This window comes from Uloborus diversus, chromosome 3 (genome assembly GCF_026930045.1).
Source record: "Uloborus diversus isolate 005 chromosome 3, Udiv.v.3.1, whole genome shotgun sequence".
NCBI lineage: Eukaryota > Metazoa > Arthropoda > Arachnida > Araneae > Uloboridae > Uloborus > Uloborus diversus.
Window position 1 is genome coordinate 155,534,061 of NC_072733.1, and position 17,039 is coordinate 155,551,099.

Genomic DNA, 17,039 nt, shown 5'->3' on the forward strand with positions numbered 1-17,039 from the left:
GGATAACTTGGTTTTTCCATGTCGGCACCAATATGTACAAATTAAAAAAAGAAAATCTTTGACCCCTTTTTTTTGCAAGGTAAAATGTATCTATTGACTGGACTAATCATCGGCGTTTTTACCGTAACCTCATAAAAGCAAAATAAGCTACAAATTAGATATTTGACTTTAACAACAGTCGCATATCGAACACTTATAGCAGAAAAACTTATATTTTAATAATATTTTTACTTTAATTTATGTATCACTTACGGTTATATGTGCAGTCGTTTCAAAAATGTTTAAAAGGAGTTCATAATTTGTGCTCAACATGTATATAACTGTACTCTTGTAACCTTATAAGTGTATACTGGCCAAAGACTCTTCCTTTTTTTACACGAAGATGACATTCTTTTGACTTGCAATTCCACTTATTTTAGTCAGTAATCACATAATTTTTCAAGGTCATACACATAAATTCACGGTTTCTGCTAATCAAACGGGAAAAATAATTCTGTAAATCTTTGTTGCCTCAATTCACTAACGTTACTGAGTATTAGGGTAGCCTTTATGCGAGTCTTGTGCGTCAGGGATGACCAACCAGCAGCACACGTGTTACATTGTGGAACGCAGATGTATCAGAAAAACTTAAAAATAGAGTAAAAATTTAGTTTGCAGGAACTTTGTCAAGCCGTGAAAACTATATTCGAAGAAATTCATTAAATCTTACTTGTGGTTTTATATTAATGAGAAACATAATGATGCAAATATTGTCTCGCGACAGATGGATAACATGGGTTAGGAGGGTAGCACACGAGTTGTTATACTGCAAAGTTGAAACTACGCAAGATTCAAATTGCATTGAATTTTGGAAATTTTTACGAATAAAAAGTTTAAAATTTACACTATTTGGTAATCTGTTATTATTGGTTAGTGTCAGTGGCGGGTATCAGCGTGAAAAATGTCTTCTATCATGAACATAATAAAATCAAAATAATTCAAGCTTAATCGATGTGCATCTGACATACTTAATTCAGCTAGCATCTTCAAGAAAATCTCAATATGGATAGATGAATTGGCCGAAGTTAAAAATTCGTGACTCGACTAAAGATTGTTTATAGAATATTTTCAATTTATCTCTTAAATGTTTTTAAGGTTTCAATCAGTTATTAGCAATAAAACTTAATTTTGCACTTCAGTTTCATTTTTTTGAATATGTATTAGTATTTTACATCTAAACTGTCAGATGTACATGGATTAAAAACAATGTGCTACTTGATAAAAACCACGCTATCTGCCTATTTTTTTCTTCACTTGCTATTCTTCAGTAAATCGGAAAATTAAAGTGGCACGAGTAACTTTTTTCTACACATATTAGCACTCTTCCTAAAAGACTGGCCACCCCTTATGTAGTAATTAAAATGGAGGGAGAAAGTCCAATCGTTGGCTTAGCAAAAGCTGACCCAAAGACCAAGTCGCGTGACTCAACGACGAATGGTTGGCCCGTTTGGCGTACCAGCACTTTAATGTATGCTACACGCATGCAAGAAATACTGTAATACCGTACATGTTCTCCACAATGGCCAGCATATTTAATTTTTCTTCTTTTAAACGGGTATTTGAATATAGTGTACGCATTTAAAGAACCTTGCGTATGCTGTAACCGAAAATATTTACTGGGGATGCTCTTCATGCATAAAACAATTCTTTTATTACTAAAAGCAAGAGGCTTATTGAATAATAAAATAACTTAATGTTTTTCGACAGCAAATAAGATTGTAAATAGTATGTATTGCAAGTTTTTGGATAGGTATCAAGTGAAATTTGGCCGATAAGCTTTACTGCTGAATAAATGAATAACTTATTGGAACTATGTATTAAACATCGAGCCGTAAAAGTAATTACAATATTTTGACTTGACTTGTAGCTAGTCATGGATGTAAGCTAGCTTGGATGTAAAAATATTTCAGTAGAAAACTCCTGTCTTAACTTTTTCACTATGCGTATAATGCTCAAAATAATTTTTATAATCTGAGGGAGCTTTGTCTTTGGGACAAAATTATATTCTGTAATAAAGTGCAATCTAACGGAACCAAAACTTTTGTGCACAATATCCTGAAGATACAAAGTGGACTTTGAAAAACAGTACTTCCCTATTTCCACTCTAGTATGAAACGTCGGAGCACTGAATATAGCACTGAAATGTGAACATAATCGAAAATTTGACTTGAATATGACGGGTAGGTTCCTTCTATTGAAAACTTTTTAGTTATGCTTCAAAAATTTTCGGAACCATCTTTTACAAAAACTGATCTTTCGCACAATTTTAAGCATGTAACGTGCTTAATACAGGCTTCTTGGTAATTTATTTTTGTTTTCAGCATGAAGGTTTTAATTCAACTAACCCTATCTGGGACAATTTTTGTTTTATTGCTATTGTATTCCCCGACGCTACTGGACTGGGAGCCTAAAGCCTACAGGTAATAAACTTCATGAAGTTATTTTTCACTTTATTTAAATGAAGTGCTATACTTATGAAAGTTTTTGAAATTTACCATGACTTTAAACTAAAATTTTCATGCTTTAAATTATGTAAAGTATTGCTCTTTATTTTTCAAACTAACCTAAAAATTCGATAAGATTAACAATGCTAATAGTATACTATGTTTTATTGCTAATAACGTCCAAGATTTTTCTTTCTACATAAAGTTCACTAAAAGATAATTTCTCAGCCTGCATTTACGTTAAGCTAGAAATTAAAACTTGTAGTGTAAACTCGACATAGATAAGAACACTTTTCCGTTTGAAGGAAAAGAAATAAGTACTATGGAATTACGATAGTGCAAATTTGTCAATGCGGTTGGCTTGGTCTCTTTATAGCTGATTCTTAAATGGAATCTGATTAAATTTCACGAGTCTGAAATCGCAAGAAATTCAAGGCAGGAAGTTTCAATGGCAGCGGTTTCTTCTTAGGGTTTAGGCCTTTATCAAAATTACTGATATCCAAACAATTAAAACAAAAGTTGTATTTTTTTCTTTCCTGAATATTTATGTAAATGCTAGCCGATCTTTCGCACTAGTCGGCGATCGAACAAAACTTTATTTTGGCTGTAAACTTCTACGAGCTTTAAGGCATACAATGATAAAGTTAATATGACGTTACTCTTTAATTGGAAACTTGCAAAAATAAATATAAAAGCTTCCTATTACTATAGCATAAGTTGCTTCCCTAAGAGATATAAATGATACTGAGGGCACTTTGTAGGTATTAATTTTCAGAGGAGCACATATATTTGAAAATTACTCTAAGGTTTGCCGCCCGAACAAGGACTTGAGTCTTGGACCGTTAGGTTAAAAGCCTAACGCACTATCGACTGAGCTATCCAAATACTCTTAAGTTTCGAAATATAGAAAAATATCATAGTTGCATCTAAATTATCAAGGAGTTAAACGCAATAAGAATTGAAGGATGCATAATTAAGAGTGATATTTGCATGCACATCCATACCAAAATACTTTTCGCGAAAAATACAGTCCTGTGTATTTCAAAATTATACGATAATTAGTATATTCTCCGTATACTTTTAATTCTCGTTGATTTATTTAACTAATCATAATTTATATTATACTAACAGTTTAATTGTATAACTATATTTTATACTAGTATTTATACTATAGATCAAAATACTTATAAAGACACTCTAAATATCTTCTAGTACCAAGAAAAAAATCTTCCCCATACAAAGACTATTCTTTGTCTGATTTTTTTCTAGATCTTTGAATTAATCTTATGAAGTTTGACGTACTAAAGAAGTTATGGGGTTCCTACGTAATTTCTTCGAGAAATAAACATATGCGTGGTTTAAAAATTTCTCTCAGTTGTTTAACATAAGCTGTGTAATTACTGCAGCAACGATATTCGCTTCAATAGTAACATTGTTTACTTACAATTTTTTTCTGTTGGGTAAAAGTCGCCAAATAAACAACGAATAAATGTCAAAATCCCAAATTTGTCGATAGTGCAGACTAAGAAAATGTTAACTTTATTTTTAAGGTAGCAAAACAAATTTCTAAAGTTTAAGTTGGTAAATTTCAAGAATCTCCTTTGCAATTTGTTTTCCATACTGTGTTCAATTGAGCAGTGTTTTGCTTTTTTGTGTTCGTAAACAAAAATTGAATTATTTTCAGTATACCTTTCCCTGCTTTCAATGGACCTTTAGCAGAGAATTATAAGCTTAGTGCAGCGGAAGAGTTGTTCAAAGGAGTTCTTCATGGGCCAGAATCTATAGTATTCCACAAAGGTAGAAACGTTTGATTGCTTTTAATAGCAAACTCTTTCAGTTTGCTTAGCTACCTAAATTAAAAATTTTTTTTTTGCAACTTAATGGCATTCTAATATTTTGAGAGCAATCAATGGTCAGTTTCCTTTTTTGATTTAAACAATCCTTTTAAAGTGATAAATCATGGCTTTCGATTAATTTTTTCAACGATCTCTTGTTTTAATCCTTTTGTATAAAATCTGTCTATGCATTGCAAATGTATTTTGAAATATTTGTTATCTCTAAATGCTATTTTTTTTCCATACTGATTTTTAATTAAGTGCTTTGAGAATACGAAGTCTCGTGGGGATATTTTAAGAGCCTATTATAAGCAATCTTCATCTACGTAGAAGCTAGATTGGGTCTGGCTGGGGTGAATTCGTAAGTTTTCCCGCACCAGATGGCAAATGAGAAATAATCGAATTCCAAGTCTTGAACAATTTAACGTGAAAGGAGATTTTTATTTTCCCAGAAAAGTACTGGAATGGCGTTCCAGCATTAACTCGTCCCTGGTCACAGGTGTCTATTTTTAAGTCGGAATAGACTACTTTAAGTAATTGATTCAAAAAATTTTTTTTAATACTACAACCGTGTTTAAACCTTTTGTACGAAGGGGTTAAACCTCTTTCTAGCTCAAAGTTTTGTGAATGCTGAGAAGTTGATCTAAAGACTTGATTGGAGTCTCCTTACCGAAAATTACTGTTATTTTATACCGTCCTAAAGATAAAAATGGCAGCATTTAATTTTTCTAGTTTCAAAAGTCGCATTGATGTATAATAAATTTTTCTGAGAAAATGAGACTTGAGTTACTGAAAATATCACGTTGGTATGAAGATATCTAGCCGAATTATGCTCCCAAATGCTGCTTACGCAAGAAGGAATTTGGCAATGCTAAAACGATTCGTTCTCGTAACAGATAACTTTAATGACTTCGGAAACACTTAATTGCTTTTACTTTAGTGCCTTAAGGGGGGTCTACCTTTCAAGCATTTTTTTTCAATTTAAGCTATATTTTTTGTTGAAACCATAACATGCTTACCTTGTAATCAATTTATTTTAAAAATTTTCAAAATATTGCTTACTTTTTAAAAAAAATCAAAACATTTGGGAAAATTTCAATTTTTAAAAATCCCTAAGGCTTTTTTGTTTCTAAAATATAAAAAACCTTTTTGCTAAACGATCACGGTCATAATCTCAAAATCTGTGCATTCATTTGCTTTTGTGTTAACTAGAAAATTTTCTGTGATAAATTACGTAAAAAATTTTGTTTTTAAAGATAACATGCTCTAAACATTTGAGTAATTTCTAAAATACTTATCCAATGCAGTTTTGCTAAATATTATCCTAATTGCAAAAAGTATTACTTTAAAGCTGTACCTTTAATAGAAAAAAATCCTTAGGGATTCTTATGACACGAAAACACAAACGATCATAGAGAAAAACAAAGTTAAAATGTTCTTTTTGCATAAGAACACATAACGAGCATGCCCTAAAACCACTCATAACTTTTTCAATATTTGAACTGAAGCAATGAAACTTTTCCCTGTGTTTGGACTAGTGTTTAGTTTCGAAATAAGCAATAAAATTTTTTGATCGTTTGGTCATTTTTGAGGTACTGTAACCCCTTAACTTGATTGCAAGCGTCATAATCGGGATAATGCAAAAGAATTGAGGGTATAAAGTAACAAATTTTCGAAAAAAGTGTAGAAAATTTGCTTTGCCCACATTTACTTTTCGAGCTACATAATAGATGTAAGTGTACGCAATTAAGGCTTCTTCACACAAGGCAACTTAGTCTAATAAACTTTCGAACGGGAGGTTACGGAATTGCCCAACATCCTTCACACGACAGTCTACTTGTCAGGCACATGAGCCGCTGCCCTTATTATCTCAATCAGTTGAAACAACTAAAAGGACATTGCCTAGGGTTTGCTCTACTACACACCAGTCAAGTAGTAGAGTCGACTCTGTTCAATTTCAACAGCGTTGCAATGGAAATATTTAAGATTATTTGGAAAATGTGCATAATTTGTCCTCCCCTTCATATTCTTCCACTAATCGTTGTAATCTGTTATTTTATGAATGTTTTTGAGCGTATAAAATAGGTGTATTTATCGAATATATTTTGAGTAACAAAGAAAATGAATTAAGTTCCAAACAATGAAAGCTGTTATACTTAAATTTTTTAAAGTTAATATTTTTAGATTTTTCAACTGTTCCATTGGTTCAGCGATTCTCAACCGTTGGTCCGGCGGAGGGCGGACCACCAGCTATTCACTCAAAACTTTGACCCGTTCTCGAATTTTTAATATGGTAAATGTATTTTGCCGTTGAAAGTTTGCAACATTGAAGTGCTCACATTTGCGATCTTTTGAAACTAGACAATTTTTTTTAAATATTGCTACGCGATTTGTTTTTCAGACTTTTCTTATTCATAGGTTATAAGAAATCATTGCTTGCCATTGCATTTATATAATAAGCATAAATGATTGGAAAATTGTACTGATTTTTTCGAGAAATATTGATTCAACTAAGTTGCATTGTGAACACAACGAAAAACCCCAGTCAACTTGAAAGTAAACAGACGCAAAATGGGTTTAAATTGAGCCACATACCTTTTTCAATAATGGTTTTTACTAGATCGCATATTCAAATACAATAACATGCAAAAGACGGACATAAGATGAAAAGAATCGATAACGAAAACTAGCGAAACCTATATATAAGTTCGAACTAGCGTACATCAACGTGGAAATAGCAAGGGCGATTTTTAATGTTACCGACTGGAAGTTTTCTGGCTTTAATAAAATTCGATTTCAAACAAGTTTTGTCAAACGTTCGGATTTTTACTTCGTCCGGTTTTATTGCCCGAATACCTCTATGTGCGTGACAGAAATAAAGCAAGGTTACTGCTGCAAAGCTAGCCTTCACAGTGCAAATTTTGATAAGAGATGAAGAACAAAATAGCTCTGCAACGGATTTAAAAGTTTCTTCGTTGCACTAATCTCTTATAATGCTGAGGTAATGTGTTTTTACAAAATGTTTTTAGTTTATGATTAGATATTTGAAGTGTAACACTTTGGTCTACAGTTTTATTGAGCAGTTATTTGAACCCTTAAACCCTTGAGGGGATCGTTTTGTTACGTATATAGAGAAGTAGGGAGTGTTCAACTTCAACATTATATTTTTATGCCACTCGGCAAAATTTTGCAAATTAAGCTTCCCAATGCTTTTGTATTTTTATAAATTAAAGGTAAAACAGTACCGAAAAGATACATGAAATATACTAGATAGCCCGGTTATCACATCCAGATACAGCAGGTTCGTTCTACTTAGAGCTCATCAGTCTGGATTAGTGAATAACAGAGCTGGGGAGGCAGATATAATCTCGTTGGAGCTGAGAGTGCCAACAAACTGGTAGATACAGAAAATTCATCTCACCAGCGAGTGCCTGCAGCATGGTGTAATCTGGATGTGATAACCGGGCTGTCTTGGTACATTAAAAGTAATTCTTGCCTTAGCCCTGGCTTAGCGGCGGTAACTTACGGCTAAGTACCGTAAATCACATGCATGAAGCCGTATGTAAATATTGCAAACTTTTGGCATGCAAAATCCAAATTCTTCAGGGGTGAGCGTCAATGGTTAAAATGACATTAGTAGTAAAATGATTACTACAAAAGTAGTTTTTAACTTGGATCTACAAAATGTTTTTTAGGAGACATGTACACAGGATTGGAAGATGGACGAATCGTGAAAATACAAGGCGACAAAATTACGACTATGGCTCAAACCGGTCGGCAATGCAGTAAGTAACTGAAATTCTTACCATATTTAGAATTTGTGAAGTCTTAGCAAGTGCGTATCCAGAAGGAGCAAGATAGGGGAGCTTGCCACCCTTCCAAAATGGAAATTAAAAAAAAAATGAAAAGTTATTTTTAGAAATTGTAGCTTTATTTGGAGATTTGGCAATTAAATTTAAATGGTAAACCCATGTTACTTGGATCTTTTGTTTTGCATGGTTAATTTGAACTAATTTATCTTCACTCATACAATTCATTTAATTTAGCCTCCTTCCAGATAATTGTATAGTAAAACTGAATAGGAGACTTATTTTTATTCTCCAACTGCACTAGAACTATGCTAGTGTACTTGGGATGTTTCAGGCATTTCGAGGAGTTTTAGTGTCTTACAAAATTTATAAGAACTTTGGACTTTTTCTCGACAACTCATTTTTAAATTCTAACGAAGCTGAGAAGCCAAAATTAGCGACGAGATAACACAAGCTAGTTTTTCTAGCTCTGGTTCTTAGTCTGCATTTTCACGATATTCTGTGGTCGGTTACCGGTACTCGTGCAAAACTTTGATGGTGCAATTCTAGGCATATATCTTTAAATTACAGTTATAAGCATTTCACTGGTAAGCTGAAGTTTAATATTCCTAAGATCTCTTCCGGAAAGAGATTGGAATTTTCGTCCAAAGATTGTTTATTCTTTAAAACATCGCGTGGCAACATTTTACAGAGAAATTTTCTCATTGAAATGCTTTTATGCTACAAAGTCGGACTACGTTTGCCATGAAAGATCGGCCAACAACCAATTACAGATATTCTATCTGAGTCTAGGATGTTTGCCTTTCCACCATATCTGAGGTCGAATAGTACTCGAGTTTCGCATTAACTGCGAGGCTGTCTAAAGAGCAGTAGCTGAGATGTCTGAGTGAGTCAAGTTTGAAAAACCACTTGATAACTGAAATTATTTTTAATTGAGGCTTCTTAAGATACCTTTTGTTTTTATTGCTGAAGAGATTGCCGACATCTACTGAGATTTTGACTCGTATACTTACAATTGATTGCGAGCCAACAGTGATGTAGACTGGTTAAGACGCTGGCCTCTCACACCCAAAGGCGCAGGATCAAACCTGGCTCCACTCGATGGATTTTAAAGATGCATAAAATCGACAGCGTCCATGTCGTATGATTATGAGGCATATGAAAGATCCCGCGAGTACTCGTTTGACATGGAGTATGTCTGGGCAAAATTAAATTCCTCGTGCAGTTTCACATAGAGTAGAGCCCAGCTGCCTCCATCTACTGGGGAAACTGGGAGTCGAAATTCTTGTGGCAATGGCATCCCAGCGATAGTGGTGCTACGTGAGGGTGTGGATGCTATGCCGGGGAATCGCACTATGTCTGCAAAAGGCAGTGCGTCTGCCGCAGCGCTTCCGAAACAAAAAAATAGCGAATGTCAAGTAATGATATTTGCGTTGATTTAACTTCGTTGGGTCTCCCCCAAGAGCAAGGGCGCACCCCCTTAAATGTAAAAACCCCAAAATAGAGCAACCAACAAAGTAAATACACCTCGAAACACCCCCTCTAAAAATTTCAATGGCGTACTCTGCGCCATAACCTTCCCCCAGGTGGGCACCTCGGAATATATTATGTATGCACACTCGAAGATTAAGTTTTTTAATTGAAATCTTTTTAAATTTGCAATGCAATCTCAGTTAAAAATAACTAATGATTGCATTTGCAATGTATTATATAAACTATTGCTTCAAGGTCTTGTGTAAAAAAAATGGCTATAAAGCATTTTTACTATTTTCAGTTATGCCATATGAAGAGAGATTATGTGGCCGACCTTTAGGGTTAAGGATAGGCAAGGATGGACTTTTGTACGTGATTGACGCATATTACGGCATTTTCACAATGAACTTCACTACAGGTGAGTTAGATGAATGTCTATTAAATAGGCTTTTGGCATTATTTAAAAGTAATATTCTTGGACCACGCATGAGGGTTGACTCTTTTCTTACAGGAAAGAGTAAAGTAACTAAAACACTAAACCTTAAGCTTCTAACCTAAACTTAACTGAAGATCTTAGTAAGCTGTATTTTATGCATCAATCGTTTCAGGTGCTTTAACCAAAATACTTGCTAGTTCAGTTCAAGTGGAAGGGCAGAAATTGAATTTTCCGGATGATCTTGATCTCGATGACGAAGGAAACATTTATTTCTCAGATGCAAGCACGAAGTGGGACCTTTCGACGATTTATTTTCTCATGACTGAATACGAAGGCGGTGGTCGGTACGTAGGTGTTTTAATTACTCCAATTATAATTTAAATTGGAAAAGATTGATTGGATTTGTTTGAATATTCCAGCCTTATCTCATTGAATCAGTTTAATCTAAATTATACTTTTAATTTTGCAATAACTTTACGTACTAGGTGCTCTTAACATATTTCATTATGAAAGAAATGAACACTCAACTTTAAGCAAATTAATGAAAGAATTTGTGGCTAGCTATTTTAAGTATATAGAACTTCAAAGTCGAAATTTTATATCCCTACCGCTTGAGTTCATTTGTTTGTACTAATTTTTTTTTACTAAACCTTCGTCGAAGAACTTATTTGAATAGTCAGAAAGTGCCGAAGCCAATTAGGATTGCTTCATTACTACTGACGTCTTTTGATTTGAAATAACTGGAATTTTTCTGTTAGAATTCCAGTCTCACCTCATTGAATAGGTGGCGGATATACATGTTTAGGGGCTCGTCGCGATGCATTTTTGGGATCTATTCGGGTCCCCTATGTTATCGCGGTCACTCACAATTAGCACATGACAAATACGTCGCTGCGTTGCATCAGTTTAATGTACATTATAATTTTCATAAGTTTTATATGAAGGCTGTTCTTAACTGCCTTTTGTATAGAAATAGCGTAATTTATTTGAATCTTTGCATGCTTCATGTTCGAAAATCTGTAGACCTTGAATATTTAGGCAAGTTAAACATTTAAAAAAAAGCATAAGGTCGGCAATTCTGTCCTGATGTCATTTAGTTCTTAACACGACCCAGCTCTAACTAGAAAAAAATATCTTATGTGGTTCTGTTTTAAAAATCAAACTTTTTTGGGAAGTTTGAAGGGAACAAGACTTTTTTAAATAGTCCAACTTTTGGATCCAACGACTTTATAAACTGTCCCGGTGACCTAATAGTTTTAAAACGTCAAACTGGATCGGGACAGCGCAATTTAGTGAAATTTAATATTTGACATATATACTAAATTCTTCCCTCAAGTTAAGAAGCTTTTTAGCTTTAAGTCATCACATTAGTTTAGTGTGAAAATTATCCCTATTTCTCTTCTAGCATCATTCGGTACAACATGAATACTGGTGAAACTGAAGTTTTGCTAAGAAATCTTTATTTCCCGAACGGTGTTCAGCTCTCCAAAGACAAGAAATCTCTTCTCATTTGTGAGATATCAAACAGAAGAATACTAAGGTAATTCATTTCTTACAAATTTAAGATTTAAAATACCTTGCGTATCTGAAAATGTAGCAGTTAAGGAGTCTGTCTAGTCTCTTTAATATTCTAAGTTATTATAACTTTTAACGCAACCATTCATAACATATTGGTTTCTTCAATGCATCTTAGACGGGAACTAAATATAAACTTCAAGTGCTCCATCAATTTAATGCCTAGTTTAGACGTTAATCGGAAAACTAATCCAAATATTCGAGAACGAGAGTTAGTTTTTGCAACCCTATTAGTGGCTTAATTATACTAAAGGAAAAAGAACTAAAATATCGTAGATTTTGTGTTATACCAGAAAATAGTCGTTAACATAGTGAGCAAGAAAACTAGAGCACACTCCGAAACGTACGCTCAAATTTTGGGAAGTTTTTCTCATTTGACAAAATGGCTTCGTGAAAAACGCTCACTCACCGAAAAATTGGCATGAGAGTTACTCACCCAGTTAGAAAATAATCGTAATAAATGACAATTTATATTAAGATTGGAAACATCCAGTAAAAAGCTTTGAAAGTGGGTGATGCAACTTGTTGTCTTTGTTTATCTAAGTTTGCTTAAGCAGTTCTATAGCTCTGATCGAATTAACCGCATGAAAGGTATGCGTTAGGTATATTAATGCTAAAAATACTAAATGGGCTGCGTAATTCTAGCAAGATTATTCCAAATTTTTACGCGCCGAAGCATTGTTTTGGAATTTGAGATTTCTTCAAAGTGCTCTTCAAGTATGACTAATTATAGCTAACTGAATAAAGTCGTATACTCGCGTTGCATAGCCAATTATTCATACTGCAAAGGAGAGTGACGAAATATAGCAGAAGTTTTAAATGAACGACTTCAATTATTTGCAAGTTTTTGCAAACTTTTCGCGGCTCACCAGTGGAGATTTCCCACTGCCATGGGAGCTACTGAGCAAAATTCATAATAGCTAGTGCAGCATATAAAGTCTCAATACTTCAGCAAGACAAGTTTTGGCTTAAAATAAGATTTAAGCAAAATGAGTGGGCCTTCAAATTTGTACGTTCCTCTTATCGTGCAGTAACTTATTAATGTCGCTGTTATTTTTTAGACAATGAAAATAGTTATATGAACATGTCGATGATTGTTGAGCAGTTTTCCAAGGTCCTACAAATTTGTATTTTGAACAAATCAAATCCTATGCTTACATGAATTTGGCCGCTTGGAAAGGACACGCCTTTCCCTAGTTTCTCACACATTCGAACTTTCTGCATTACAAAATATTAACTTTCGCTTGGTAATTTTGTAAAATTTTGAACTAAATGTAGTGTTCATACATTTTTTTAAAGAATAAAGTTAAAAAATTAAATTACGTGAAATCTCTCCCTTCTATGCACTGTGGACTTGAATACAAATGGCTGGCCTTTGCCCACTGCTCAAGGAACTTTCGACTAATGATGAGATGGAAAAGAGAACACCCGGTTTATAGGCAAGAAGACTAGTCTATTAGTTTGCACGCGTATTAGATCGCCAAATTCAAAGACAGAAATGGACGGGACATGCTCGTCAAAATTTCCTGGCTATTTTTTCTTTTCATGTTTCTAAATCGGAAGGAATCGGTTCGATAAACGTTACCAGAAGAAACTGAGATAGAACATGTATATACAAGGATTTTTTGATTTGATATACTAAACTGATTTCTGCATGTCTGAGTAAATTTCGAAGCTTTATGGTACAAAATATGCTAGAAAAAGCTTTAATCTTCGACCCCTAAAGTAGGAAAGTTAAAATGTAATCTACATAACCGTAACTATTGTACGTTTTTTTAGACTCGTTCCTCTTGGCTACAAGAACACAAAAACTTGAAAGAATTAAACACTAAAACATCGGTTGCAATGATCCTTCACGGTGACTTCTCAGTGTTTGGAAGATCAAAACTTTACAACGTTGAAAAAAGTTCATACGTAGAACCATGCAATATTTTAAATTAGTACTGTGTAAATGTTTTTCACACAAGCTAGAAAAAATTCTGTTTTACCATTTAACTTAAATTTCTCAATTTATGAACTAACCATAGTACTTTTAAGTGACGGTACTTTTATTTTATAAACAAACTTTCATTATATTTACATATTCTGAACTTAGATAAAACTTTAGCATCGGCAAGGCAGAGCTACTGAGGTCTATGGTAGAGCCTTTAGACACTATTACCATAAGAATATCTCAAGTCTTTCGGGTGTTAAAAGTTTCGGTATTTATACCGAAAGACTTTATGCGTAGTATTTGCACGAGTTGTTGTTGTTGTACTAAGAAAATTGTTTTTAGGTACAATCTCAAAGGACCCAAGAAGGGAAAATTGGAAGTTTTTGCCGATGTCCTGCCAGCAGAGCCAGATAACATCCGACCGAGTCCTCGAGGATATTGGGTTGGATTTACTTCTGCCCGAAACAGCACAAATGCTTTATTCATGGATAAACTGAATGCGTATCCTCTGATAAAGTTCATCTGGGGTCGTGCACATCATGCCGCCGGAACTTTCCTTACTGTTCTTGCCGATTTATCCACCGTTCCTGCATTCAAGGAGTTTGCTTATAGGGTAACATCTACATTCTTCTTTTTATGTTATTTCTTAGTTTTCTTTGCGAAGATAAATATTGTCATCTTTCAAAGCACACAAAGTAAACATTTCTTCCCACTTTAAAAAGAGTCATTTACTCGCGAACTGAGTTTTTTTAAAAAAAGGCGCTATTCTATTTGCAGCTCTTTTGTCATAATTACAGTGTGCGTATTAATACTTAAAATGCAGTTAAATTCTTTTTTAAATGAATACAAATTAATAAATGTAATTTCACAATTTTTCAACAGTAAAATAGTGGCATAAGTTACCAATTTTCCAGAACACGACATCGGTGTCTGCTTTTAGTTGAGAACGAAAGTCTTAATATTCTTAATCAGTTAAGTTTTTCCGTGCGTTAAAAGCTCCAGTTAAAAATGCTCTCCAAGGATTTTTTCTTTTACAATTTGAATTCCACAGCCCAATAAGAAATTTTTAGCGTAGATTCTGAAATTTTGTGCGCTTATACACATCATTACTCGAAACTGAATGGTTCTCAATGTTGGGAATCTGAATTTAGCGAATTTAAAGTTGTGTCAGTACAATATGAAATATTAGTTTTATATGTTGCACTGCGCATTTACTATCGCAGTTAATGTTAAATTGGACTCCAAATTTTCCCTATTCAAGTGACACCATCTTTTAATCCTGTGATTGGTTATTCCGCAACGGTCAAACTATTTTCATTCAAATTTCAAGGTCCCCGAGATTTTTTACGTATGTTTATGTATGTGTTACGTATGTTATGCTAGAATAAAGTATTAGTAGTCTGCTGGGCACTAATTTGTTCTTGTCAAACGCGTGAATGACGTCGCATAATGGCAAGTTTTTTGTTCACTTTAAGTCTAATTTTCCCTTGAACTTAGTATAGTGTGGCTGCAGTAACATTGGCCTTCTGACCTTGACAATACTTCCCCCAATTTCGGGGAAATTTAAGCGAAGTTGGATGACTTCCATAGTAATTTTGCAATAGTAGGAAACTCAAATCCTGGTTGATAACGTTTCATTTTTGACTGAAACCCCAAAAAGTATATATTGTTAAGGTAATAGCTGAACTTATCAGAGCAACATAAGTTAATTTCCTTCTCAAAAGAAAAGTGTAAATTCTCACTGGTCTCTTAATCCTAATGGAATGTTCTTTTCGTGGCGTTGAGGTGTCTATATTTAAAATGGATCAGTCGGTTGATTTTAACTCTTCGAGCGGAACGTGTTCTTCTGTTTTGAGGGACACGAGTCGTCTAAGACGGAGTTTTACTTACAATATTCGTATATTCAGTTTTTACCTTTTGTTCGGGTAAAGTTGTAACTTGTAGGAAAGAATATTTAAACTTGCAGGAATCGTTTAAAGAGTTCAGGTAGACTCTAATATCATGCATTAGCGCAACCTAGAATTAACTTCTGGCTCTTTCGTCAGAAGGGTTATAAGATCTTGCTTTACGAAACTGTTTTCAGTGGAATTAAGGTGCTTCATATTAGAAGGGCTCTTTGCAGAAAATTAATATTTTAAAATGTTGTAAGATTTCGGGCTGTCTTGCCGTGGTCTGAGTGTTACACCAAACGTTTCGGCCGCATCTGCGGCGGCCATCTTCAGTGTTGGCGCAGTCGAAGCTTCCAGGTAAGACTTCCTAGCAACTGATGCAGATATCGAAGTGTTGCCACTATTTATGTCATAAGAGCTAGCTCTCTTTTCGTTCTGGGCTAGGATTGCCTAAACGTTCGTCCTTGTTTCTAGTTGGTTGACTCTTGAGCTCTCTTCATTCTGGTTGGGGATTGGCTGCCACGGCCCAACAGCCCGAAAACTTACATCATTATTGACACCGACCGTGAAAGCCTTTATCTTAAAATTGATATTTAGTGCTGCCAATAAAATGTGTAATGCAAACTTCTAAATTTTCTTTCACAGTACAAACGAGGAGATTACGTACTACCACTTCTCAGGCGTCACGGCATCATAATAGAATTCGACGAAAATGGAAAAATGTTAAGGAGCCTCCACTCCCCAGATGGCAAGATTAGCGATCTGTCACAGGTTACAGAGCATGAAGGGTACCTATACCTTGGATCTTTCATAAACGATTACTTGGGCAAGCTGAAGCTATGAACTGTTTTTTAATCGGATCGACCATTTTTAATTTATTAAACTGTGATTTTATTGTTAATGATTGTTGTGACGATGCATGATGTGATAATTTTTAAACTGAAGGACATCGCTGTTACGCGTGAGCTTTTAAGCGCATAATTTTTTTTCTGTGCAGTGAAACTGTTTTTATTTTCGTATTTATTGAAATGTTTTTAGATGTTTGTATACAGTTAAAGTTTTTACTCAAGTTTAACTTTTATATTTCTGGTTCCGGGAACCTCATTAACAGAAACAACGAAATCTGTATAAAGAATTCATTAAGAGACGCAATGAATCTGTACAAAGAAACTTTTCAAATGTCTTGATGTTTTAACCACGGTTTCTAAATATTGATGTTTTAATGCCACAAGCACCTGAATTGCAACACTTGTCCATAATTGCTGTTTTGTAAAACATCGTGTTTGTACAGTTTCTGAAGAATAAAACAAATATTCTGAAATCTTTAACATTTGTCATAAACTGATTTTTTTAAATGAGAATAAACATTTCCTCGATTCTTAGCGTAACTTCAACGCTATGAGCAAATTTAAAAACGTTACCAGTTTTCGAGTTTTGTGAAGGTGCAATAATTTCACAAGTCTAAGATTCAAGACCAGGTAGACTTGTTTGTATTTGAATGAGTAGCTTCGAACGAAGTAAAAGTATAGGTTTTTAAAATAGTCAGAACCACGAAGCCCAGTTGAAAGCACGTATGACCGCTGAAACATTAGATAAATTTAGACTT

At 34.2% G+C, this 17,039-nt stretch overlaps 1 protein-coding gene across 2 annotated transcripts in view; it reads left to right on the plus strand.

Moving 5' to 3' along the window:
* The window catches only part of LOC129218402 (adipocyte plasma membrane-associated protein-like), a 55,027-nt gene extending 38,282 nt beyond the window's left edge, over positions 1 to 16,745 (plus strand). For both annotated transcript variants that reach the window (XM_054852652.1, XM_054852653.1), the window contains exons 2-9: positions 2,361 to 2,459; positions 4,168 to 4,280; positions 8,014 to 8,103; positions 9,902 to 10,018; positions 10,209 to 10,380; positions 11,442 to 11,576; positions 13,887 to 14,157; positions 16,079 to 16,745. In XM_054852652.1, the coding sequence (XP_054708627.1) occupies positions 2,361 to 2,459; positions 4,168 to 4,280; positions 8,014 to 8,103; positions 9,902 to 10,018; positions 10,209 to 10,380; positions 11,442 to 11,576; positions 13,887 to 14,157; positions 16,079 to 16,276 (1,195 nt within the window). In that variant the 3' untranslated portion in view covers positions 16,277 to 16,745. The remainder of the gene's footprint in view (positions 1 to 2,360; positions 2,460 to 4,167; positions 4,281 to 8,013; positions 8,104 to 9,901; positions 10,019 to 10,208; positions 10,381 to 11,441; positions 11,577 to 13,886; positions 14,158 to 16,078) is intronic.
* The last annotated feature ends 294 nt before the right edge of the window (positions 16,746 to 17,039 follow it).